The 26,842-nt window shown below is 45.0% G+C and overlaps 1 protein-coding gene across 6 annotated transcripts in view; it reads left to right on the top strand.

Moving 5' to 3' along the window:
• Wwox (WW domain containing oxidoreductase) overlaps window positions 1–26,842 on the top strand; it is a 1,076,697-nt gene that overhangs the window by 76,361 nt on the left and 973,494 nt on the right. The window contains exon 6 of one of the 6 annotated variants that reach the window (XM_029560113.1): window positions 25,202–25,299. The exons of the other annotated variants lie outside the window; for them this stretch is intronic. Coding sequence (XP_029415973.1) covers window positions 25,202–25,231 — 30 coding nt within the window. The 3' untranslated portion in view covers window positions 25,232–25,299. Of the gene's footprint in view, window positions 1–25,201; window positions 25,300–26,842 lie in introns of those variants that run through there. 6 annotated transcript variants of the gene reach the window in all.

The raw sequence follows: 26,842 nt of genomic DNA, 5'->3' as shown, positions 1-26,842 counted from the left end.
TGTGTGTGTGTGTGTGTGTGTGTGTGTGTGTATGTGTGTGTGTGTGTGAGCTGCACAACCTCCCTGACTTTACCAGTCTCAAAGGATTGAACTACAAAGTATGTTCTCTGGATTTCAGCAAAAGTCCAAGGATGAGGTCTGCCTCAGTCCCAGCCTTATTTTTACCACTGAGGGGACCTGGAAACCTTCACTTTGTGTCTCTTCCTGTCCTCCCCTCGTCCTTACAACATGGGCATGCCAACAGTACTTCTTGAATCGCAGGTTCTTGTTAACATTAACTCAAGTCTTGCTCACAAAGTCCTGAGAATGGTATTTGAACACTTAGAATTGTGCCAGCAAAGATGAGAAGAAAAGGGGCTCAGGACATGGCTCAGGCAGTGACGTTCTTGCCTTGTAAGCATGAGGACCCAAGTTTGACACCACCCAGAACCCATGTTAAAAAATGGTACACACTTGTAATCCCAGCCCCTGGGAGGTGGAGCTGGATGGGTCTCTGGGGCTCACTGGCTAAACAGCCTAGATGAATTGTGGATTCCAGGCCAGGGAGAGACCCTGTCTCACAATGAAAGTGGACAGAACCTGAGAAATGACAACCAAGCTTTCCTCCATCCACACTTGCACACAAGTGCACATGTGAGCACATACACACATACCTGCAAAACACACACACACACACACTCGGGGAAAACCCACTTGTGACTCTTGTGTGGAATGTCCCCGTGCACCTGACCAGGCTCACATCCATCTTTTCGACTCCGTGTTCTACATGTCAGACCCACTGTGCCCCGCAACCTCCCCATCTCAGCACAGTTTGGCACAGTGTTTACCCCACCTGAAAGGACCTCAGCTAGCTTGTCCATGCACCACGTGTCCCTGCATCCTGTGAGTCTCTGCTCAAGTCCACCTCCCTGCACTTCTCCTTTCTTTCCTCCTTCTCTTAAGCAAGTACTTGTCACCCACTCCTCTGAATAAGGTGCTTTGCTATGCACTAGTCTGTGGGAAGTACTGGAGAAGCAGAGGTTCCTGCCTCCAAGCAGCTTCCACTCTGGGTTTTGGTTTCATTTATTTAAATTTTAATTAGCATATATTAATTAAAAACTGTAATGGGTTTCATTAGGACATTTCCATACTTGCATATAATATACTTTGATCATATCTACCCCTTCTGTGACCCCTCCCATTTCCCTTTTTACATCCCTGAAAATCCCTCTTTTACTTGCCTGTCCCTTTTAGCACTGGGTTTTTAAGTTATATATCGATCATAGCATTGATCACATTGTATATTGATCATTCGTCCAATGAACTCCTTATTTAGTCAACAAACAGTTATCCATTCTTTATTCTATGCAGGCATACTATTGGATTCTGAGAATGCATACACGTGACACTGTCCTTGCCCTCGTGGAGTCTGAGTGTGACGACAGACATGTAAATGAATAATCACACCTACAGCGTGACAGTCTATTTATGTGTGTTTGTTTGTGTGTGTGTGTGTGCGTGTGTGTGTGTGTGTCTATGTGTCTGTGTGTGTGCGCACAGGTAGGCAGGGGTGGGTGAGGTCTGGTTAGGGCCCAAGTTTAGTGATACTTGGATAAGGGCTTCGAGTCATGTAGCCCAGACTGGCCTTGAACTCCTGATTGTCCTGCCTCCACCTCCCCAGTGCTGGGATTATACACATACACTACCGAGCCTGGTTGATTGATATTAATAGGCTGGTTAGTGGTTGAGAACAGAGATTTGAGCTTGGCGAGGTGGCGCATGGCATTAATCCCAGCATCCTGGAGACAGGGTGAAGCCAGCCTGGTCTACATAGTAAGTTCAAGGTCAGCTGGGTCTACAGGGAGACTCTGTCTCAAAAAAATCCCTCCAAACTCTATAGAGATTTTGAATCTAACCAGTGTAGGCCGTAACCCTGCCTCTGCTCTCCCTTAGCTGTGTAGTGATCCCATTCATCATGGTCCACAGTGAACCTTTCCTCTTGCTGTGGAATCACATAGGATGCTTGTATCACATAGGATGCTTGTCACTGGGACAGCAGTGCCAGCTTACTGTGCTGAAGCCCCTGCTTATCACCTCTCCATGCCCTGCACATACTGCATCTCCTCTTCCCATCAGCAGCCTTTTTGCCTCAGCAGGGTGGGCTTCAGTGCCAGACACTGCATTCTCTGGGTAGATTGGCTTCATGTTCAAAGCAAAGCTTCCTCGCTGTGCTATTGGATTTTGCAGGATGGTGACAGCCTCCACAAACCTCTGGTCTGTGAGCCAATTCGGAGAAAATTGAATCGTTCTCTGCGCCTTCCGGCTTGCATCCTAAAAGCCTGCACAAACACTCTGGGCAGGCTTCAGCAACTTCACATCAAGGGCTCAATCACCGCTCTGAAATGAAAACATCCCCCGTCGATCTCTGCGTGCAAAGCTGGATCCAGCACTTGGCACAGACCTTCCTAGTGATGACATTCCTTCCCTTCTACCGTATCAGAAGGTCCTAACAGGCTGGATGCACTTAGCATGCTCAGTGCTTCTCCATCTGTGGTTTAAGGATGGACGGATAGGAGCCGTCAGGATCCCAGTGCTCAGCAGCACCTGCATGCAGCTCCAGGTAGGGTAGGTCTTCCTGGAAGTGGTTTCATATTCTGGTCTGTGAGCCAGACTGGTCTAGGCAAGGGTTGAGTAGCCCTTTTTCATCCTGGCTGAGAAATGGGCCTCATTATCACCACGTTCACACTCTCCTCAGCCAGGAGCCTGCTATAGAAATAACTGAATTTAGTAACTGACGGTCGCAAGCGTTCATGATTCACAAAGGATTTATATGCAAAGGACAACGGATGGATTAAAAATATTAAACAGTGTGGCCTGTACCCACATGGATGAATTGTTGAGATTTGTTTTTACCCCCTGTACTATAAACATATGGCATGAATTTTTTGCCCTCATTACAGTTGCCGAGAGAAGGCAAAGACAAATATTTATATTACATTCATGTTTTACAGTAAAAACACTGTTTGGTTTGTTTATACAGCTCCACTGTTCCAGTTTTTATGGTTGGCAATGAAACCACTATAAAACCAAGCCTGGGTTGTACAGCAGATGCGATAAGCTCTCATATTCAGAGAGATACCCCGGATGGGATAGGTGAATTCACACGCAGGCAACCAACATCTGAGCTACGTTTCTGGACAGGCTAGGTCAGGACATAACAACAAACAACCTCAGACTCTCCGGGGCTCAGAGCCACCAAGGTTTCTTCCTTATTTGGGCTGCATGTGTATCCTTCGGTGTTGGAGTGGCTCTGCATGGTGGAGTGTGCAGCCCATGTGGTGCTGTGTAGGTAAGGAAGAGGCATGCTTGCCCTTGTTACAGCGTCAGACGTGACACCTGTCATCATGGCTCACATCCCCCTTGGCAGTTCCAAGTTCAAGGCGTATGTAATGCCCTCCCACCGTGTGTATACAGACAGAGGCAAATGGCTGGATGATTAGGGTGTGGCCAAGGACGGCCTTCCACGGTCACCAAGCCTTTCTTTAGTTCTTTAGTTGGTATTCTGATTGTGTATTACTGTGTGTGTGTGTACACATGTGAGCGTGTGAATGTTGGGTGCTTTCCTCGCTCGCTGTTTACCTTATTTTTTGAGAAATGGTCTTTCAGCAAACCCAGAGTTTACTGATTTGGCCAAACTAGCTGACCAGCAAGTGTCAGGTCTTTCTTGATGCCAAGTTTAATGTACCAAGACTCACATTCAACTTTTGTCTTTAAGGCAGAGGACAGTTCTTCCTACATTTTATTGTATCTTCATCATCCCCAGGCTAAACAGGGACCCGAGCACTACCTGTGACGTTGTCTGTCTTCCCACATCTCTCTCTTTTAAAAAAATATATTTATTTGTTTAATTTTATGTGTACAAATGTATTCCCTGAATGTATATAAGTGCATCCATGTCATGCAGTGCCTGTGGAGGTCAGAAGAGCGTGTTGTATTCCCCTGGAACTGGAGTTATGGACCGTCGTTAGCTGTCATGTGAGTGCTGGGGTTTGAACCTGGGTATTCTGCAAGAGCAACCAGTACTCTTAACTACTGAGCCATCTCTCCAGCCTCTGCCTCCCACATCTCTTTATAACATCCTGCTATATACACGTGACCTTTTTTCTTTCAAAGTTCTTAGACAGCTGGATGTGGTGGCATAGGCCTTTTAGTGCCAGCACTTGGTAGGCAGCGACCGTTGGATCTCTGTGAGATCGAGGCTAGGCTGGTCTCCATAGCGTGTTCTAGGCCAGCTGGGGCTACAGGTTTTTTTTTTCTCAGGTACCTGAAACAGGTTCTTACAAAGGTTGCATCAAAGGACTTTTAAAAAAAAAAAAAAAAAAAAAAAAAAAAAAAAAAAGACACACACTGAAAAGGTTCTTAGACACAAGGGCCTAGAGAGATGGCTTAGCCTGTAAAGGCATTGCCACCAAGCCTGACTACTTGAGTTCAATCCCTGGGACCCATATAGTGGAAGGAGGGAACTGACTCCCACAGGATGACTGTTGATCCCTATAGGTTCCCTGTGGCATGTGTACACTCCCCCCACCTTACACAAACACTACTACTAATAAAACTGTTGGACAAGAGTGCTCCAGCACCACTCCCACACGTCACATGGAAGTGTAGCATGTTTCCCTTTTCCTCCCCCTCTGAAGAACAGAATACTGTCTGCAGGGCTTATTTTCCTTAGAATTCTTTCTTTCCTTTTAAAGTTTTTTTCATTGATTAATTTTATTTTATGTGTATGAGTATATTGCCTGCATGCGTGTAAGCTCACCTGTGTCATGCAGAGGTCAGAAGAGGGTGTTGGGTCCCCTGGCTAAGAGTCAGTGCTCTTAACTGCTGAATCATCTTTCCAGCCCCTGGAATCCTTTCTTTAGGATCTGTTGTGATTCTGGAAATCTTCAAAAGATCAGTCAAATGGAAAAGAGTTGTTTCCAAACATAAAACTGAGCAGCTCTGGCTCAGAGGAAGCAGCTGAACTGGGGATGGATTGCAAGAGGCACGTTCTGGGCTGGGTGAAGACAGACAAAAGACTTCAATTTCTTTGAGCCTCAGTTTCAACAGGTGCAAGTTAAAGAGCCTGATAATGATGCTGTCATAGTAATTGTTGTCTTGGTATTCAGGCATCCATTATTTAGTGTGGATCAGGCACTGAGGTGGTGTTATAAGCTTGGCTTTTATCTGCCTGGTTGTTGTGTAAGTGTAACGAAAACACCTAAAGTGTTCAGTGGGTGGATACTTTCATTCTTCATTCCTGTGGAGTGAGTGAATGGATGAATGGGCCCTTTTCAGTCTCAATTAGCTTTCTGCCTCTAGATGGAAAGAAACGAGAATCCGTAATGAATCATGTAGAACGAAGTCACCAAACAAAACAATGTGCCAAAGCTGGGTGAATTTCTGTTTTTACTGCCTCCATTTCCCACCCCTTCCAAGTCTTCTTTTTTAAAAAATGATAACAGTGATTGCATTAAGCAGATCCCTTGGCAGACACGGTGGAGGAGGGGTTCTTGGGATTTAGGTGATGTGATTGGTGTTTTCCAAGCTCCGTAACCTCCTAACATTCATTTCCATTAAGCATTATGGATGCATTCCAAGAATTTAATTAATATAACATCAGTACTTTCATTGTGATTCCTCAGTAGGGTTATGAGAACCTGGGAGTGTTCAGTTGCTTATTCACTTGATTAAATGGCATCTTCTGTGGGTTTCCAACTACTGCTTTCCATAGAATTTAGTACCTGCCAGTGTCTGTTAAATCAATGCAGTTAAAGTGATCACAATGGAGAGATGTGTTCATGTCTGGAGGTCGAATGGTTTGCGTACCTAGACTTGTGGGATGGGGGGAGGGGTTGAGGGTACGATTAGCAGTAATAGAGTTTTATTTAAATAGTAAGCCCATAATCTGAAAGTTTGGAAGTTGGTATTAGAAATGAATGACAGCAAGCTATACTTTGTGGAGTCTAGACACAAAGGCACATGCTGTTATGAGAGTGCAGGCTAGAAAATCACTGGCTGAGGTAAGATTATGGACAGATCCATAGGTGTTAAGACTCTGTTGGTATTGGGGGCACAGAACATGCTTTTTTGAAGAACAGGTGGGAATTTTTCTTGGGACCACTAGCAAAGATGAACCTCCCTTTGACAAAGCGTACTACCTCCTGCTTTGATCCTATGTTTGCTGATGTAAGAAATGAATAAATATGGTATCAGATTAGATTGTACTATGTGCTATTAAAGGGGGTGGGGAGGAGGGGAGTCACTGGGGATCATAGGTTGCAGGGGCTGGAAAGCAAAATTGTGGAGGGCAGGTAGAGAGAAGGTCAGCACCAGGCAGCCTGAGTTTCCTGTTGATACTGCTGTTTGATCCCGGCTGTGTCTGAGAGGAAGCCATTCATCTGGGAGATGGTGCTGCAGGATGCATGTTTGGGGCTGAGTCAAGCCAGAAACAGAAGCAACCTGCCTTCTTAGGACCAGGAAGATATTGGTTACAGAGGTGGCATGAGAAAGTGCTAGATGTGGCACATTAGCAGGCCTCGGCTCACCTTGGCCGTGGTGGTAGCGTCCCAGGTGCCCCATCCCAGCGGGTCCGCTCTTGATCACCACTTGTATACTGGTGACATAGTACAGAGATTCCTGTCTCCACCTTTGTCTTATTGGTTCAAGTTCATGAAGGGCATGGAAGTCCAGGTATCTTTGTAAAACTGGAGTAACCGCCCTCATGTTACTTGTTTGAGGAAGAGAAGGGGTGCAGTCGTTCGCTGGCAGCCAGGGGCTGTTGATGTCATAACACCGAACTCCTCGTCTCCTTTCTTCGGAGCTTGCTTCCCACCTGGTCCTCCCACTGTGCCAGCCGGTGTCAGCACCCTTATCCACTCTTGTTTTTAACGGCTGCATCTTGGGGACTATGGGAATGAAGGGTTTGGGGATGTTTTGCATGAACTGGTTTGGGCCAATTATGGTTCAACATACCCTCCTTGGAGGTGGTCATTGTTAGGTTAGCACATGGGTCAATCTGACCAGGCCCTCCGTAGTCAGTGGAGAAACGCATTCTCTTTTCTGTGGGCCAGGGCGCTGCAAGGATGTACATACGGGACACTAGCGAGGTGGAGTTAGATTGGTGAGGGTGAGCTGAGCCAGGGAGTTTCTTTGGCTGTATTTAATCCTTCCCTTGCTGTCTAACCAACTCATGAATGCCCTTTCGGTTCAAGCGATGTGAACCGGGTTTCTGTTATGTGCAGTGAAGCTGGTCCAGCGTGCTACACTTTTGACTCTTGGGTCTGCACAGGGGTGCCTAGTGGGCTCTCTCATTCTCAGTGTCTCCCTCCTACCCCAGCTTAGCCAGTGCCCATATCCATTCTGGCCTCTTTCGTTGCTCACATATAGGAGGCTAGGGAGCCAGGCCCATTTAGAATGGGTTGGCTCGGGTCCTGCGTCCTTTCAAAGGCTGACTGCAGTCACACTGGCATGACAGGGAAAGCGCACTGAATCCTGGAGTTGAAGCCATTTGGTTTGAATCCCAGGTCAGTTTCTAAGTGGATGTGCAACCAGAGCCAGGTGATTAATCTTTGAGATGACATCAATACTTCATAGAGTTGTACCCATGGCTGATAATGGGTAGAGAGTGCTGGAGAGAGTGCCATCTGTGGCACAGGTTTGTCTTACTTGAGTGCACTTTATATTGTCCTTCCAAAATACATTTAATGCTGTTTATTTGGGGCCCAGGATGTCAGACTCTGATCAGCACCTGGCTTTCTCTGGGGTCTTTACTTGGGTCTGGCACCTCTGGTTTTAAAAGTGCATATACTACATGGGATTGCTAGCTTTAAGATTGCCTATTTATTCCCCATTGCATTTTAAAGTGGAACTGTGTAGTAGAATTTACTTTTACAGGCTCCCTCTCCAGCCCTGGTGATGAGGTCTGGATTAGGCACCTAGGTCGACCCACTGAATCATCACCCATCACAGATCACATGGAATATTTTAAGACCAGGGCTTTGAGCCACACGGCACCATTGTGAGAAGTGTGAAAGGTGCCTTGTCCCCCAGGGGCCCACTGCTCCTCCAGGGGGAAACATGCCCTGGTGAACTAGGGCAGGCTGGGATGCGACCCCACCTTGCGCCCTGTGGACCATGGAGTTGGACCCAGCAGTGTGGGGATTATCCTTCAAGCAGAAGAAGAGATACCAGCTGATAGAAAACCACATCGCTGGGCATTTCTGATGTATTTATTTGGGCTTAGGACAGTGTGCTTGTAAACTGTCATAATATGGTCCTAACATTTTAGGAGATTGCATTTTAGAACCTTCCATACCTGTTTTGTACATAGCAAATAGGGCATCCCTTGTGAATATGTTAATTCTTTTTTTATGAATTTCAGTCCTTCCTTTTAAACTCCTATACATGGTTGCTGTTTGATAGCTGTAGTTTGGTGGAATTAACATAGATTTCCCACATGGGGAAGGGTTTGGGTGGGGATTTAGAGCAAGGCAAGTTCTTGATCCTTGGAAGAAATTCTTATCTGAGTGGGGATTTGAGAACAGCATTGCAGAGAGAGAGGCACTGCCTCTATATGGAAAATGAATTGCAATGATTATTAGAATGGGTTTCAGAATTTATAGGATGTTTGATCATAAGAGTGAGTACTTTTCCTGAGTGATGAAATGCCTGTTCTTGGACTACTTTTTAATTAATCTGTTTTGGTTATAGTGAAAGTGTGGCACACAGAGAATATTAAAATTTGATAAAGTATGACCTAGAATCATATAAGGAAGGACAGTTCTTCTTTGGAGCAAGTTAGTTAACCTCTTGGTGTTTGTATTTCCTCATACCTGAAAGAGGAAGAAAAAGGAGGGCCACTATCTCCGACTTGTCGGGGAAAGACATGGGGGCCTACAAAACCCTTGGATCCAGGCTAGTGCCTCCTAAGCAGGTGTAACCTGGCTTCTTGATGCTGTAACTGCTGACTCTTCCTTACTTTGAAACCTGCTGCAATTAGTGGTTGATACAGTATCTCATTTGTCCACTTTGTAACAGTAACCATAAAAGTACCCCAGACTTTACTTTCTGTAGGTCTGGTGCTATTCTCATTGAGTGTTTTGAGTTTTTAGCTTATGTGACAGACAAAGCTGTGGCATTATTTTGTAAAAATCTTCCCTTTTAACTTGCAATGATGCCATATCAATCAGCGCTTGCTACAGTAACAAGCAGCTCCAGCCTCTCCAGGGCTTACAGGAACGTGTGCTTGTTTCCTCAGACGCTGAGAGCTGTCTGTGGCTCCACAGTCTAATTAGCTAGGCTTTTTTGGGCCCAGCTCCTCCTGCCATTCCAAAACTTGAGCCGCTAGAGACGTGACTAGGGACTTCTGAGGGCAAAAGTCGGAAGGGCCTTCGGTTTAGACACTGATGTGTTTGTATCAGAACTCACGGTCAAGACCACCATCAGCAGAATGCAAGGCTCCATTTTGGGAGGTTACATTTTGTCTCTGTGAAGCCTGGTAGAGAGGTAGGGTGGGTGCAGTGACTGGCAGCACTGAGTTCCACTGACCAAAAATGTGCCCAAATGCAGGTTTTATTGTATTTATCTTTTTAATAAAACATCACGCCTCAGATTTTTCTAACTTTTTATTTCAAGCTCCTATAAGCAGTTAAAATCACAAATGCAAGTTAAATATTACTGAAAAATAATTAAGAAGAAAACGACAGAAGGCACAGCCAAGTCAGGAAACTGCACGGATCTGATGTCTGGTTATCCGATCAGTGGCCTTCACAGACACCCATCACCCCATTAGCCTAGCCTTAGACCCAAGCAGGAAATACCAGCCCAGAGTCCTCGAAAGAGCCATCCAGATTTATAGCCCATCCTAGCTCCTCTAATCGAGGCTGTTTTCTCCTCGGATGCTTTAGTCAATCAGTAATTAATTTGAAATCCAAAGTTTCATTAAGTGTTATTGAGTTCTCTCACGCTGACATTTGTACTGCTGTATTTCTTTAAAATCACAAACCATTTTTCATACAGTCGTTTGCATATTTTAACGGGAAAGACTGTAGCTCTGGTATAAATGACCCAGTTTTCTGGATATATTTACTTGACTGTCATAAACTTATTATCCTTTGCTTCCACTTCATTGCTTTTCTGCTTCTTTCAAGTGTTTGGAAATCATATTTAAAACATCATTACCATATCTGAATTCTATCTAATGCATAAATAAATTTAACCGGGTGAATATTTTCCAAACAATGCCAAGGAGCTGGTCTTTGGTAGGTCTGGTCCTAGATAGTTGCAGTGTCACAAGACTTCCATGAGAACTGCCTCTGGGTGTTGGAAGGACGGTGGGACTGGAGGGAAAAGGTAGCTGCACCATATGGATGTTCCTTCTTAGATGCGTCCCAGTAGAGAGGCAGGCCTAGCCAGCACGAATTTGGGGGTTTCGTTTGTTTCTCTGAATTTTTGAAGAGTTGGGTGAATGAGAGTAAAGACATACTTTTTTTAAAATTCCCATTTAATCTGTTGAACAAAATACTAGTGTCTTTTTTGGTTCAGGGAGCTTTGCTCCACTGATGCTCTGTGGACAGGTTGGTTAGAACCCCTTTAACAACTTTTTGTTTCCTTTCTGTTGTTTTTTTCTTTGATATTGAGTTAAAACACAAGATTTCACTCAAGATGACTAAAGTTCTGACTTCTCTTACAAATATTAGAAGAGAACGCAATGATTGCTGGGCCTGAGTAGCTCTTGCTTCCTTCGGGGCGGGGTGATCCCCATCCCTGCCTCTTCTACCCCTGCCTGGCTTCACCACCACTTTCCTCCCTCCTGAACTCTTCAAATCTCTACTCTTTCCTTTTTAATCTGTACTTAAAACCTGTTGACGTTTTATTTGGTTTTCTTTTGTGTGCTGTTTCTCTTTTGACTCTCTGTCCCCAGTTGGATGTGAACTGAGTTCTGATTTTGTGGTGCTGGCAACCCAGGGCCTCATGCATGCTAGCCAAGCACACAACCACTGAGGTTTCCTCCCATCCTTGAGTTCTGATGGGGTTCAGTTTCCCACAACAGCCCGCTCACAGTACATATTCCTTGAAGGATGGTTTAATGCATCTGTGGCCTGGCCAGCAGCTGACTTTGCTTCTTGTGAGCCTTTTGCTCACCAGGGTCCCATTGGGCTTGCCCCGGTGTGCTTCTCCAGTCACCCCAAGCTATTCCATGGCCCAGGGCCATGGCCCTGTCTGGCAGATCCTTGTGCGTGGCCCACCCCACAAGTGTTCAGACCCTTCGTTTACATCTTCTGGAGAGTCAGCTTGAGTATTGTATCTTGTGTGAGACTCTTCCAGTCTGCAGCACTACAGGAACCTGCCCCTTTCCTAGGCCTGATAGGTACCCCTGTGGGACAGTCCTACCACTCAAATTATGACGTTCTCAAGGGATGGAGCTGTGACTTTGCCTTCTGTGACTTGGCTCCTGGCTCACCTACTACTGGCAAGTGATCATTAAATGACCTCTGAATGATATCAGGTATCTCAACTACTATGTGTTCTGACACCATAGACACCTTCCAGAAATTTCCACATATTAAGATATAGAGAGAAGGGGCTGGAAAGATGGCTCAGTGGTTAAGAGCACTTGTAGAAGCTGCCCTTGTAGAGGACCTGGGTTCGATTCACAGCATCCACATGGCAGCTAACAACTGTCTGTAACTCTAGTTCCAGGGAATCCAACGCCCTCTCTGACCTCTGTGGGCATTGCATGACATGGATGTACTTAAATACATGCAGCAATACGCTCATAAACATATAATAAAAATTAAAAAAATTAAAAAAGTATATTTTAAAAAAAGATATAGAGAGAAGCCAGACATGGGACAAGCACACACCTGATATCCCAGCTCTTGAGGGGCAGAGGCAGGAGGACCAAGAAAGAAGTTCAAGGCTGTTCAGAGCTATGTAAGCTCAAAGTGAGCCTGGGCGACATGAGACCTTGTCACAAAATACTAAACGAAATAAACTGGAAGAGAAGTGAGGAAGACTGATTTCTGCTCCAAATTGGTTTTCTCACTTCCTGTTTCTTGGCCCTCAAAATGCAAGGTATCGGCTAAGACAGGACATAGGGGATGATCACTTCAGAGTCCCGGCTTCCTCTTACTAGAGAAGAGCACCCATAGGTGCCCTTCCCAGTGGTCGAAGCTAAACCTCTCTCTTACCAGCCAGACATGATCACACGGAATTTACGTGAGGACATCTGAGGCCTTTAAATAATACACCCTTGAAGACAACAAAACAGAGTTTAACTGTACCCTTTAACCACATCTACAGTGAAACCAAATATATTGTTTGCTGGTTAAAATATTCCATTAAAGAAAAAGGTATGCCCACCTTCTGGTAAGTATACTACTAAGTGTTTATAGTACATTTCTTGCTTTACATGATTCTCTCATAATTCTGCTTATCTTTTCATTCTAATTCCCTGAAGGACATATAAAAGAACCCCTAAAGAGAGTAATTACTGCTGTGCTCTTTAACCAAGGCTTCCTTTGCAGCGAGAAATCTGAGCTGCTTTTTAAAGAAGGCCGGTTTTTAAATAAAAATGCAAATAAGCTACTTTGTACCCACATTAATTACCCACCTAGCCTCTTATCACCGTGTTTGTATTGTTTGCAAATACTATTTACAGTCGTGTGGAAATTAACATTACTGGTCCTGAGGAAAGATGGTGGTAGGGAGGCTGTGCATTGGAACCAATTAGGGCGAACCTTGTCTCCACCGACACTCTGGGGGAAAGCACAGCCTTGCAATGTCAAATAATAGCATTAGCTCTGACTGCATAGGCAGAGCACCGTAATTATATTATTGGCCCTATTTTGCTTCTGCAACGAATTTCATTGCCTGCATTGTAAAATCAGCAGGAGCAAAGTTTCTGCTAATGATTTAATGTGCTTTCTGATCATTTTGGACAAAAGTCACTGGAACATCCACCAGGCAGTTTTATCAACCCCCGGACTTAACCACTGCCTGTCTTGAGCGTTGTAAGTGGGATCTAAAGACAATTCTGATGTCCATGGCTCATACTGTAGTCTTTCCAGTAACAGAATATTATTCTCTGGCACAGTTTGAACCACAAGGAAGAGGTAATAGTGCATTGCACATAACGACAGTTCATGTGAGTTTTGGGTTCTCCCAGAATTACATCAGGCCCTTGACCTCTGTGGTTCAATCTGTGACAGAATACCTGAAGGAAGCAACTTAAGGGAGGAGAGGTTTATTTTGGCTCACAGTTCATAGGGTTTGGTCCATCATGGCATGGGGTGGGTGGCACAGCAGGTAGGTGAAGTGGATCAGTATGTGGTGGTGGGAGTTTGCAATGGTGTCTTCTCGAATCCCATACATCAGGAAGCAGAGATGGGACCAAAAGCAGAGCTGGGTTCTAACCCTCCAAGGTCCACCACCCCAGGTGACCAACCTCTGTCGGCCATGCCTCTCACTCCCAAAGTTCACAGCCTCCCAAGAGGGTGTCCCCAGCTGATGTTCAAACACATGAGGCTGGGGGACATTGCCTATTCAAATTGTGACAGAGCCTCTGCCACCATTGACTTTTTGCAAAAGCAGATGAGGGTAGGGACATTAAGAAACAGCCAGCCATGTGTAATGACACACATCTTTTACCCCAACACTTTGGAGGCAGAAGCAGGTGGATCTCTGTGTGTTAAAGGCCAGCCTGGTCAACGTAGTGAGTTCCAGGCCAGCTGGGGCTACAGGGAGACGCTGTCTCAAAAAACAAACAAAAAGAAAAAACCAAAAAACAAACAAAAAGAAAAAACCAAAAAACAAACAAAAAGGAAAGAAACTCAGCCAGGGTCACACAGCTCACGGGTGGCAGAGTCAAGACCCAGATTCAGAGCTACCTGACTGCAAAGCCACCTGACTCTCGTACACCTGACATTACAGCCAACTTCAGTGTGACTGCAGCTTTGGTGTGATGGCATCAGTGAATGAGCACAACAAGGGCAATGTACTTAGGATACTTTGTTCCAATTCGCTGATTAACAACTGATGTTCATATTTTGCAATTTTTTCTCCCAGTGAAAACACTGAAGCCATTTTAAGCTGTTTTTCTTCTGATTCGGTGTTTGTTTGAGCCCGACCTTAATAATGTCACTGTGGACATTTGTCCTCTCCTTCCAGGAAATCTTTGAATAATTTCATGTAGCGTAGAGCCTTGTGTTCTCTCAGTGGTTGTCCCAAGGAGCAGGCAGGAGAAGGGACGGGATGCTGTGACTCTCCATCACACACCACATGTGTACAGGCGTCATTTGATTTAATCCTTTAATAACCCTATGAACGGGTTGTCTCCCCTTAGCCAGTGAGGCTAGTGGCAGTGCCTGGACACATGCACAGCAGTTGTGTGTGTGTGGGGGGGGCAGGGGCTTGCCTGAGGCCACATTGCTGAGTTGAGGGCACAAACAGATTTGTAAATGGAACCCATCTGTCTTAACCACACAGCGAGGTGACAGGGTCACCTCACGTCCTGTCCCTGGTACTTTTTCTTTTCTGGTGCTTACTTTTCCCCCGAGTGCTGGGACTTGAACCCAGGGCCTTATACATGTTAGGCAAGCACTCTACCACTGAGCTGCCCCCTTTTCTCTTCTTTTCTTTCTCTTCTTTTCAAAGCATTTTTCTCCTCCTCCTCTTCCTCTTTTTTCTCCTCTTTTTCCTCCCTCCTCCTCCTCTTCTTTTCTTTCTCCTCCTCCTCCCCCCTCCTCCTCATCTCTCTCCCCCTCTTTTTAATAGCAAATTTGTAGTCATTATGAAGAAAAGGAAAGTTTGCACTTGCCTAAAATTATTGTTTCTGAACCGAAAGTCAACACTGTTCCCGGCAGAGGTTGACTGAGAGTTCCTTCCCTGCAGGTGCTTTGGTTTCGGCACCTACAAGATGCTTCCTTCATCTTCAAATTGATGCCATCGGTGGGTCTGCCCAGGCTACCTGCACAGTGTAGCTGTTTCCTTCCACTCAGATTCCCAGCTCTGCCCCTCCAGAACCTGAGCAGAGATTTCTACTAGGGGAAGCGAATAAAGCAAGATAAGAAAAATGAAACCAAACAAATCCTTCCAAACATTTCTTGTCTCTTCCACACAGTGTTTGTAATCTCTGGGGAAAGAGATCAAATCAGAGCACCTCTTCTGTGCTCCAAGCCCCCCACTTCTGTTCACTGTGTCCAGTCAGCAGTCATGACTGGGAATGGGTTCTGTGCCATGGGCTTTGGGGTGCTGGCTTGCAGCACTGAGCAGAGGCCTGCTGCTTCAACATTTTCTGGTTTGTTACTTCTGGCAACTTCTCATGTGTCTTAGAGCTTACAGTGCCACTTACCAGTCATTGAGGTAACAACTAATGACTTTTGTTGTTAAGGATATAGATTTAGCTTATTTATACCACCGTCAATAGTTATATTTCCTTTCTCCCATTATGTTTATAACTTCCAATTTTATATATCTTTGCATGTATAGGCATATATAGGTATATGGGTACATGCCCACACATACATGCATATATATACTATGTATATGTGCAAGTATATACGTTTCTGTTTCTGTTCCTGGTACTCTGGATAGTACCCTTGCCTTGTGAGAAGAGGGTATAGATGACCCAAACTGTGCCACTAATTTATTTAAAAATTTATTTGATTTATTACTATTATGTGTGTATTATGATGTGTGTGTGTGTGTGTGTGTGTGTGTGTGTGTGGACATGCTCCACAGCAGAAGACAACCTTCAGGAGTTAGTTTTCTCCTTCCTTCTTTATGTGGGTTTCTGGGATCAAACTCACAGGCCGGCAGCATCTTTATCCACTGAGCCAGCTCACCGGCCCTGGCTCCTTTTCCCTTAAATTTCTGCTGTGTACATTTCTACATGGTCATGATTAATAACATTTGCATCCCATTCTATTACCGTAATTAGATTCCTTACGCATTATCTGAGGATTGATTCTAAAGGACTGGAACAATACTTCCAGCTGCCATGACATTCCTGCACATGTTTCTTCCTCATGGGTTGACCAGCATGCCTCTGTTTTCTCCATGAGGACTCCAACAACATGACCCTCAGAATCCCTGGGAAACCTGAGGCTCACCTGGGGTATCCTTTCTTAGGCTCCACCAGTTGCTGCCCTTATGGCTGTTGTTCACTAGAGGCCTATGGGATGCAGGTCTGAGTCTCCTCTGGCTCACTTCCCTGATATTTCAGAGCTCTTTGTTGTGACCCTTTTTTTATACTTTATTTACACCTGTCACCCCTACCCCCACCCAAAAATTACAGCTGGGTAGTTTTGCTTGGGCCGAGTTATAGACTGAATCTGACAGTCGATGGCATTTGTGTACTTAGACGTTACCATCAATAGTCATTGACAGACTAAGCAGGCTCCAGGATGGGCTCATCAGTGGTGTGAGGAAAAACACTAATATATGCAAACAAAGCTTTTTCCTAGTAGGAACAAGAATTATGTATGGGTCCATAAGACTAGTTACTTCAGAAATGTCACCAGTAGTCCGGCAGCCAACATAACAACCTAATTTTCCTTTTAAATATATTGGGATGGCAAGGACAAAGGAGATTTCTTATCATCCATTTCTTATCATCTCCTCTTCTAAGTTAATGTGTGTTGGCCAGGAAGTTTCTAAGGCTAGACCTTTAGCCTATGGTAGAACTAGAAAAACGGAACACCTGTACTGATCGTGTGCCCCTGTGCACTCAGTAGGCATTTATTATTTATGTTTTAAAGATTTATTTTTACTTTGTGTGTGTGTGTCTGTGTGTCTGTGTGTCTGTGTGTGTGTCTGTGTCTGTAGAAGCCAGAAAAGGACACGGGATCCCCTTGAGCTAGAGTTACAGGTAGTTGTGAGCTGCCCAGCATGGGTGCTGGGAATTGAACTCCAGTCCTCTGCAACAGTAGCAAAGGCTCTTGAGCCGCTGGGCCATCTCTCCAGCTCCACAGTAGACTTCTGAACCCACCCAGCCTCTCATTTCATCCTGTCCTGTTTCATGGCACACTTGCTGTGAGTGAGCTGGGTCTGCTTTCATCTCCCCCCGCCTGTTGGTGACTTTGTGTAAAGGTTGTAGTGGTCAGTTCCAAAAGGGCGAGAAATCAAGGAGAGGAGGAAGGACAGAAAGAGGCAAGGTGGGAGGAAGAGGAGGGTGGAGAGAGGGAGGCAGGAGAGAGGATGAGCAGGGAAGCCAAAGAAAGGAGCGTGGCATAGTGGTGCATGCCTGTAATCCCAGGGAGCTGGAGGCTGCGTCAGGAGGATCGCTGTAAGCTTGAGGGCAGCTTTGAGTACAGAGTCAGACCATGTCTCAGAAAAAGAGAAAAAAAAATCACTCCAGGTATCTGACCTCTGAGCCTCAGTTTCCCACCATTTAAAGTGTGTTGCTGTCTGCCCGGCAGGCTGCTGTGCAGGGGCCGGTAATTCCATGGAAGAAGTGCTTAGCAGATCCATCACACTGTGGCTCACCCTGAGTTTTCATTACTGCCCTCATTATTGCTGTGTTCCCTTTCCAGGCACTTGGCTTCTCAGGTGACTGCACAGGGCCTGCCCTCCCTCAGTGATGGCTCATAGTTAGTTCATGGACTCGGAGATCCCTCTCAATGTGTGGCGCCCCAGGGAAGCTCTGTTGTCTCTAGAACTGGATTAATTTTCCTGCATGGTGGCCTTTGCCTGGGGTGGTCCTGTCTGTTTATATTGAGCATCGCTGCTTCCATCCTGGATCTGCCCTTTGCAGTCTGTGCTCCAGGTGGGAGCACTCTGCCTGCGCGCATTCACTACTGCGAAGTAGGCAGCACTCCCACATTCAGTTCATGCAATTAAACATTCATTCCCCTTTTATTTGTGTGTGGGCTTCAGTGCACAGGGGACGGCAAACAGAAGGAAAGCCCACGAGTGAAAGGCAAACATTGACTCCCGGCTTCCAAACAGATAGCAGCTCTCCATTCACAGAAGCATTTGTGAGGGAAATTGGACCAGAAACTACTATGATCATTGCTGGGTTTTAGTTATGTTCCAGTTAGCTCACCCTGGATGGAAAGGACAGGATTATTGAGAAACTCCCAAATACAGTGTTCTTATCATAGGGTTAAAGTATACCCATTAATGTGGCAACAGAGTCCATTTCTTCTGTGATCATTGAAGTAGGGAAGGGAGTTCAACTAGGATCCTAAATGTGTGGTAAAGACAGTTCTCTACAGAGCAGGCAAATGAATCCATCATCATCACACAGAGAAGTTTCTAAGCTTCAAGTATGTAGCGTGAGAAGGTGAATTAATGATTTGAACTTGGCGATTCTGTTTTCTAAGCCCAAAATGTTGGTAGAAAACACATAAAATGAGAAATGTTTGATGAGTTAAATGTCAGGCTGAAAAATATGCAAGAGAGCAATGGGTGTTAACAGTTTTCCAGAACAATTTGGCTTCTTCTAGAAGTGGTGCTAGCTCAGTCATGTCCGTCAGACTGTGCTTTTGTTTCTGAGCCTCTCTTAGGCTGCTGTAGCCTTTGGTCTGGTCCCCTGCTCCTTGCTGAGCATCCCTTCTTGCCGGGGGTTCAAACCAGCGATCCCCAGTGCAGTGATGATTGGGGATGAGTAAGCACTCCATTCGCCAGCCCACGCTGCCCCCAATACCCGGGACACTCAGACGCAACAGGGAGTCTAGTCAAGCAGGGACTCATTTATTGCAGGTGTTACAGAGCTTATAAAGGCACCTGGAACTCCCCCCCCCTCCCAGGGTTTATCTTAAGGATGGTCATGTGCTGATCATGCACTCCTCAGCAGTGCGGAAGTATTCTTCAGACTTTCAAAGCAAGCCAGGCCTCGTCCCAGTAACTTCCTTTTGGACCTATGCAAGGTGGGGCCTTTAGGTCCCCACACCTTCTGACATAGTCAATATTTTTCTCTTCCTACTTAAGACCTTGTCCTTCATTTACCAATCCTCTGTTAGCTCCTTTCTTCCTTTGGGATCTGGCTAAAAAACCCCAATAAGCGCCCCCCCCCCGCCTTTTTTTTTTTTTTTTTTGCAGGATTTCTAGAACCCTCCCACCGCATAACACCTGGTGACTCCAGGCCAGGCCAGGCACGTGCTGGGCAGCCTGATGCCCCACCTTCTTTTCTAGGCTGGCTAGGATAGCTGTCTTCAAAGGCTGGCTGGGCCTGGTGCTGTTCTCCTGAACCGTGCTATAGTCAAGCTTCTGGTGTGAAGGAGGGGTTTCCTCCTGATTCTGCCTCTGTTTTCTTCCCTTTTCCAGGGATCTAGCTGGTTAAGTTTCTAAAATTGAGTGGATCTGAGCATTGTCTATATTGAGCCATAAGCTGTTGGAGCCTAACTAAAGTCAATCAAGTTTTCAAGAACTAAATCAGTCATTAAAAGGCCTTCTATACCTTGGTCATAGTCATATCATGAATTGTATTAGTAATTGAAATCTTTTCAGATCAACTTTCTCTTTGTGTTTCTGTTTCATTTTTGTGGGGACAGGGCATATTTTCCCATCCAGATGTGTTTTAGCCTCTAACACTTGAAACATATAGTCTTATTGGGAAAGAAATTTTGTTCCATTCAAGTATAAGAAAGTTGGAATTAATGCATTTGTAAGTAAATTTTTATACCCAATCTAAACTAGTACTCCCCCCCAATTCTCTATCTCTGTAATATGTACCCCTATTTAAAAAACTAGCCCAGACTATCAGTATATTTGCTATTTATTGGTTTACACACACACACACACACACACACACACACACACACACACATCTAAGAAAAGATATTTATTGTATTTTTCACCTTTCGATTGAATTTCTGAAATAATTCCTGGAGTACAGCAGGTGAATAAGTGAGCAAGTGTTTGGTTTTTAGCACTCTAATTGATGTTGAGAGAATCAGAAGAAAGAGGGGCTGGGGCGGGGCTCTGTCAGTAAAGGGGTTGCCGTGTAAGCATAAAGCATAAAGACCCGAGTTTGGATTCCTGGCGTCCACATGAAAGCCAGGGGTGGTGGCATGCATTTTAACCACTGTGCTGGTGGGGTGGAGCATAGACAGGGAGATCCGTGGAGCTTGCTGGCCATCCCAGAGAGCTGGGAGAGACCATTCTCAAAAACAAGGTAGAGAGAGACTGAGGGGGACACCTGATGTTGACCATTGGCCTCCACAGGTGCTCACTGACCTCTCCCCCAAGACAGTGTTGGAAACAAGAAAGAAGTAACAGGACGTGGCTCCGAAGTGCTAGTTCACGTCCAAGCTGTCTGCTGTGCACAGGGCTCAGATGGGATGGCATGTCAGAGAACATGAATCCTGAAGAACTGGCTGACTGACCTGCATGTTGAAGCCAGGGATGCTGAAGTTTGGAGTCTGTGTGATTGATAGATGTGTGTGTCTACCTTTCCTAAGAAGATGAGATACAGGGACCTTTGAATTTTCAAACTGATGATTCAGACTAATAGGGACATTGATTTTTTTTTCCTTAGTAATATAGATGAGTTACTTATACAGATTTTATCAATTAGCCTTTTTTCTAATTAGTGTCAGTATGACATTACCATAATTCACCTTTCCTGTGTCTGTGGCATACATCACTAGTCAATCACAGTGCCCTCTGACAGTGACTATGGGGTGTGTCTGCATTCCCACTAGTATGGACAGGAGTACATATGGAGGAATTTGAAACCCATTTTTCATCCGTTTGCCAAACAAGATATTTGGTCTTTGACAGAGATTCTGACCTTAAGGATGGTTGTTAGCCACCGTGTGAGTCTGTGACCCAAACCCATGTCCTCTGCAAAAGGCCCAGGTCATGAAATGGCACTACCCACATTCAGTGTGGGTCTTCCTACTTCAATTAACAATCAAGACAATCCCCCACAGGCCAGTCTGATCTGAGAATTCCTCAACTGAGACTCCTTTCTCAGTGATTCTAGGTTGCAGGTCAAGTTGTTTAAATTAGCTCAAGGCTGGTATGGTGGCATGCACATCTTTGGTTTCAACACTCAGGAGGCAGAGGCAGGCAGATCTCTGTAAGTTCAAAGCCAGCCTGGTCTGGGGGGCAACACTTGCTATATTTGTTGACAGGGCCTTACTATGTAGCCTTGGCTGGCCTGGAACTCACTATGTAGATCAGGCTGGCCTTAAGCTCACAGAGATTTGCCTGTCTCTCCCTCCCGAGGGCTGGGATTAAAAGTGTGTGCCATGACGCCTGGCCTAAGGCTTGCCATTTCTATAGATTTAAAGCGGATTTTTGTTTTAATTGTACTTCTTCGATTGAGAAGTGGAATATACATTCTTTTGATTGTCTTCAGTGCCTCTTTAGTTTCACAGGATAGAAGTTATATTTTAGTTTCTGGTTTTCCCCAGGGGAATGCACACAATAAAACCATAAGATCACCCCGTTAGGAGGATGCTAATGAACAGTACTGGAGAAGATGTAGAGAAACTGGAACATGCTGTGTTGCTGCAGGGCTGTAAAATGTCTCAACCATCTTTTCAGTAATAGCTTGGCACTTCCTCCAAAAATGAAGCACAGGAGGTTTGCTGACTCCAAGCCAAGAGAACCTGAAATGTATGTCCACATCAGAGCTCGAGCACTTCTGTTTTGTTGTTGTTGTTGTTGTGTTTTTTGAGAGAGGGTCTCACTGTGTATCCCTGGCTAGCTTGGCACTTGATATGCAGACCACGCTGACCTGGAACTTACAGAGCTCCACTTGCCTCCACCACCCGAGGCCTGGGATTAAAGGGGTGCACCACAGCACCTGGTTAGTGTGTGGGTCCTCACACAGCACCATACCATGGCATCCACGGGTCTCGTGGTTGATCCGTTTGTTCTTGAGTCAATTCATCCACATGGCCTTAGAAGGAATTCAGTGCTGACCCTGTGGCAGGTCCTGTGCCTGGTCCTGGAGACACAGGGGGCATTCAGGGTGCAGTGGATGCTCTCAGGAAGGACATGTGTCTTGCTTAGTCAATGCTGTGTGATAAATCAGACTGAAAGTTATCCCCCCAACAGAACGGTCATTCTTTCTTGGAACTTCTGTGGTTCAGGAATTTAGATGTTTTGTTTCTAGGTAGCTATGAACGGCTTTGGTGAGAAAGCCCAACCTCAGATGGTAACCGAGCGTGGCTGTGGTTTGGACCTCTATATAGAGCCTCACAACACCACAGTTATGTTCTTCCAGTACAGGTGATTCTGGGGTGAGCTAGGAAGGTGAGGGACACAGTACGGTTTCACTTTTGAAGTTACCCACTCTTACTTTTGTCCCAATCAATTTGTTAAACACAATCACTGAGGTTAGCCCTCACTAAAAGATGGGAAACTAAGCTCCATCTTTTGAGGGTCTTAAGAAGGGTCAAAGTGCCTGTGGTCCTGTCTGAAAGCCAGCATATTCTCTAACTCAGTTAGTAGTGTGGGGAATCAAGAAAGGTTTGCTAGGGGAGGTGAGTTTTGGGTTAGGTTTTTAGGAATTACCAGGAGCTGCTGGAGAGAGGATAAGGAAAAGGTCATCACATTCAGAGAGTGCACCCAACCTAGATTGGGAAGATGGTTGCTCCTTGTGGCTGTGGTGCGGGGAGAGAATGGAAGCCAGGTGAGGGCTGGACGTAGAGCACAAAGAGCTTTAACATCTTGAGAAGGGGCTTGGCTTCCTGTGGAGGACAAGGGGAAGGAGGCCATCCGTTGCTGAGGTGAGTGCTCGCTGAGTTGCTTCTGGCTGAATTTGGTGCCTGGACTGTTGAGGTGGCCCCTCCACCACTCAGTCCCTCAGCATTCAGGGATGAGGGTCTGTACTGTACAGGTGACGTCAGGCTCTTTCATACAAGAGGGATCATGTCGCCTTGTGTAGTGAGAGGAGGAAGCCAGCATTTGTGTGCGATCCAATGACAGACTCTCTGACTCCTCCAGTAAGGAGGGACAATGGGTTAGGGAGCCTGGGGCGTGGTCTCACCCACTGGAGTCTGTGACTGGAACCTCCTTTGTGTCCATAGATGTTAATAGGCCCGACTTTGTTGTCACCGTCGTCAGGGTGCTTTCCACAGGGCACCAGCATGGGCTCACACCTGACCGCTTCCTGTCGGGTTGCCTTCTGAGCCTGGGAATCCTGCAGGCTCCTGCAAGCCATCCTCTTAGCCCCATGATAGGCGGCGGTGATGGGACCCATGATTTACTTTTAGGGTTTTTTCCCCACCTTTTCCCCCCAGAATCAGACTATTTTTCTTGTAGCATTCTCCATGCAAGAAAGTGTCATCTGCAGAGCAGTATCATAAAGTTACTTTATTTTAAATCTATATTTAAAGGTGTTTGGGGGGAAGCTCTGGTTTTTTGCGTTTATATCTGTTTTCAGCTATGTTCATCTGACTGGCTTGATCATATATCAATGTTCTATTCCCTGGCGGAACTAAGACTAAGCTTGTTTTAATGGATGTTTCCTATGATAAGCTAGGTGAAGGCGAATCACTCTAATTACCAAAAAAAAGCTGTCTTTGATAACCACATAGGAGAGAAGTGAGACAGAAATAACATTTGAGTAATTCTTTGCCCTTCTCTCTCCAGACCTGGAAATAAATGCTCTTGAATTTATACATTCTGGGTCCTTCAGGAACCATAAAAACATACCCTTACATATATATGAAATGTTGAGAAACCGCATGTTTATTAAGAATCATGACCCTTAGGACTAGATAAGTCAAATTAAATCTCATAAAAATCTGTTACAGAAAATGAATACGTGGCATTATTTTTTCCCTTTCAGGGTCTACTTATTAATTTTGTCATGTTTAATGTGTTGCAGTTTCAAACAAAGGCATAAATGTATGCGTTCATTCCTAATTAATTTATGTAATTGGGTTTTATAAATTTAGGTGTTTAGGAAGCTGTGCATAGCACACCCCATTTACTGTGTGCTCTAGCCAGTAAAAGCATAATAGAAAGAAATATAGTTTGAAGCTCACTTCAATGGTAAATATAGATTAGCTGTAAGTGATATCTTTGTAATGTTTATTTTAAATTTTGCAATGCTGCAGATTTTCTGAACATACCAATTAATGTTCTTATTTGAAATAATGAGTAGTTAATTACTCTAAATTCAAAGTGTTCTATCTCTGACAATTAAAAGTCTCTTAGAGCTTTTGTTCAGCCCCCTCCTCCCCCAGGCTGTGTAAGTAGCAGTCAGGCTGCAAAGGCGAGCAAGGCGTACAAGTACTCCGAATTTGGGCAGGGTTGTTACTTCCTGATTTGGATGGGGTGTGTGTGTGTGTGTGTGTGTGTGTGTGTGCACGTCTACATGTTGCTTCTTTTGTGCGTGTGCCTGTGTGTCTGGGGTGTATGTGCACATGTGTGAGTGCATGTGGAGGGCGGGAATCAACCTTGGGTGTTGTTCCTCGGGAGTTGTCCACTTTGTGTTTTGAGATAAGATCTCTGAGTGGCCTGGAACCTGCCTGTTAGGCTAGGCTGACCAGCCGGCTGTCCCGGGGATCTACCTGTCTCTACCCTCTCAGTACCGCGACTCTAAGTGCGTGCCGCTTTATCTAGCTTTTCTACCAGAGTTTTGGGGAACAGACCCAGGTCCTCAGGATTGTACAGGAAACACTTTACCAAGTTAGCTCTCTTCCCTGCTTTAATTTCTGTTGTTTTTGAAAATGTGTGATTTCTCTTTCATGCTGAATAAGCAGTGAATGGGTTGAAACACAGGAAGTGCATCTTGAGTTTTTAAAGTAGGTTGTAAGTTATAACGCCAACATCAGATACGCCAAGGGAACTGGCAAGTTTGAAGTAAGCCCATGTGTCAATGTGCTGGCCATCTCACTTCAGCAGTGAGCCTAAAGGGACCAGCTGGAGCCACCTGATGTGAAATGCTGTGGACTTCGGCCTGGCTCCCCTGTACCAAGCAGAAGTCAGAAGCCCACATCAGTGTTGTGCACTTCTAGCCACAGCTTTGGCTGTTGTTTGTTGTCTTTACAGATGTGTTGAAACACAAGGAATTGTGTCTGATCCACACTGAAACGGGTTCTTAGACAAACACCAAGTACAAGGAGAGCTTTGAATACCAAGCTCTGTGCCTTTGAGACATCACTGGATTCCCAGTGTCCATTGCAAATATTACTACACCTTCCAACAAGGGAAGGTGCACACGTGGACTCAATCGAGAATTCTTTCATGTGTTCTGTTTTGTGTGTTACAGGTTAAAGGAGAATACTGGATTTGCTTATGAAAGTATGAACTTGTGAGATTTTAAAAAGCTTTGAATAATCGTGCATAAAAATAAATACTGTATGTGGAGTAAGTGTTGCAGATCACATCTGTGATGAAATATGCATGTCTTTCCAAGGGTAAGACCCTCATAATTCATTTATAAGTTGCATACCTTACCTTACACACAAGTAACAGAATAGTAATTTCCTTCTTTTTGAAGATTTGTCACATAGGTTAGGGAACAAAGAAGAAAGAGAAACTTTTGTCAAAAAGCAGGATTCCACTGGGAGATAACCAGGAGAGGGTGTGGGGGGCGAAGGGGGGTATGAGGGAAAAGCCAAAAGGAGAAAAGCATAGGCTTGGTTTTGGGGTGGTGCTGGAGCAATGGCGTGCGGGCTGAAGTGGCAGGCACTGAGCTTCATGTGTTCTGTCATGTTATGACAGAAATCATTACAAGCGTGATAGGTTTATTTATAAAGACCAGCTTCAGTATTCTAAGTACATCCATCCTCACATTCCTCATTTGGAGCTGGGCTGTGGATCAAGATGAAAGAAAAATTAAATAGTGTATTGAAGAGCTGTTAATTGAGCTAGGCTGTATTTAACAGGGAAGCACCAGCTTCAGACAGTCGATACCGCTGAGGTTTTTTTAACGCACTGCATCACGAATCTGTCAGTTTGCTTTGGAGAATGCAAACAGGGCTAATGACAGAGCCCTGCACACTCGATCATCCCTGCTGGCCTCTTTGGAAGGAGAGCATCCATTCACCTACAGATGAAACCCTGCACACACATGCATCACAAAACTAAGTTCTGTGTATTTTCTTTCTGGAGGTCTAATGACACTGCTTAGTCACCGGGACCCACTTCCTGAGGAGTCATTTGGGGCCACATTTAAGGTTTTTAATGGAAGACCTCCTCTAACACTGGGTTCCTCCCTCCTTTCCTTAAAGAACATAAATGCATTTGCATTTCAGAGGGGGTGTGTGGCTTGTCTCTCATACCCACTTAAAAATGTTAGGTTGACCCCCACTATAATTCTCAAAAGTAGTTCTCATTGGTTTAATATGTTATCTGTGTTCTCTAAGGCAGTGTTAATTTCCCTTTGTAGTTAATCTATCCTGCTACCAAATTTAGTATATTTATAGTTAAAGATTCTGTTAAGCGCTTAGTGATTTAAGTACATCTGGGATAGAGTGGCCTTGGCTTTAACTATGAAACAAATTTTCTTTATTTCATTCTCCTTCCTGATAAATCCACAGTAACTGGAGGCATTTCTAGAACTGTGGGCAATTTGTGCCTCTAAAGTTTGATTAAAGATACTTCAGATATTCCTACTGAGAAGCTGGAGGCTGAGGAATTTATTTTTGCTTCTGACCCTGACACCACTCAGTGGAAAAGCATAGAGATGATGGGTTTATTTCGCATTACTGCCAATTTCCCCTGAGTCTACTGTGGGCATTGCTCCTCAGAACATGGACGAACACTGAAAAGAGTCTTCTTATGACTGTTGCATGGAGCTCATGTGACAGGATGTCCACAGACATGACTTTCAGGGCTTTTCTACCCACCTATTCATCCATCCACCCATCCATCCATCCATCCATCCATCCATCCATCATCTATCCAT

The sequence above is a fragment of the Nannospalax galili genome, unplaced genomic scaffold, assembly GCF_000622305.1.
Source record: "Nannospalax galili isolate Female #2095 unplaced genomic scaffold, S.galili_v1.0 scaffold770, whole genome shotgun sequence".
Classification (NCBI taxonomy): domain Eukaryota; kingdom Metazoa; phylum Chordata; class Mammalia; order Rodentia; family Spalacidae; genus Nannospalax; species Nannospalax galili.
The sequence above is the reverse complement of the archived record's forward strand: the minus strand, read 5'-3'. Positions and strand labels throughout refer to the sequence as shown.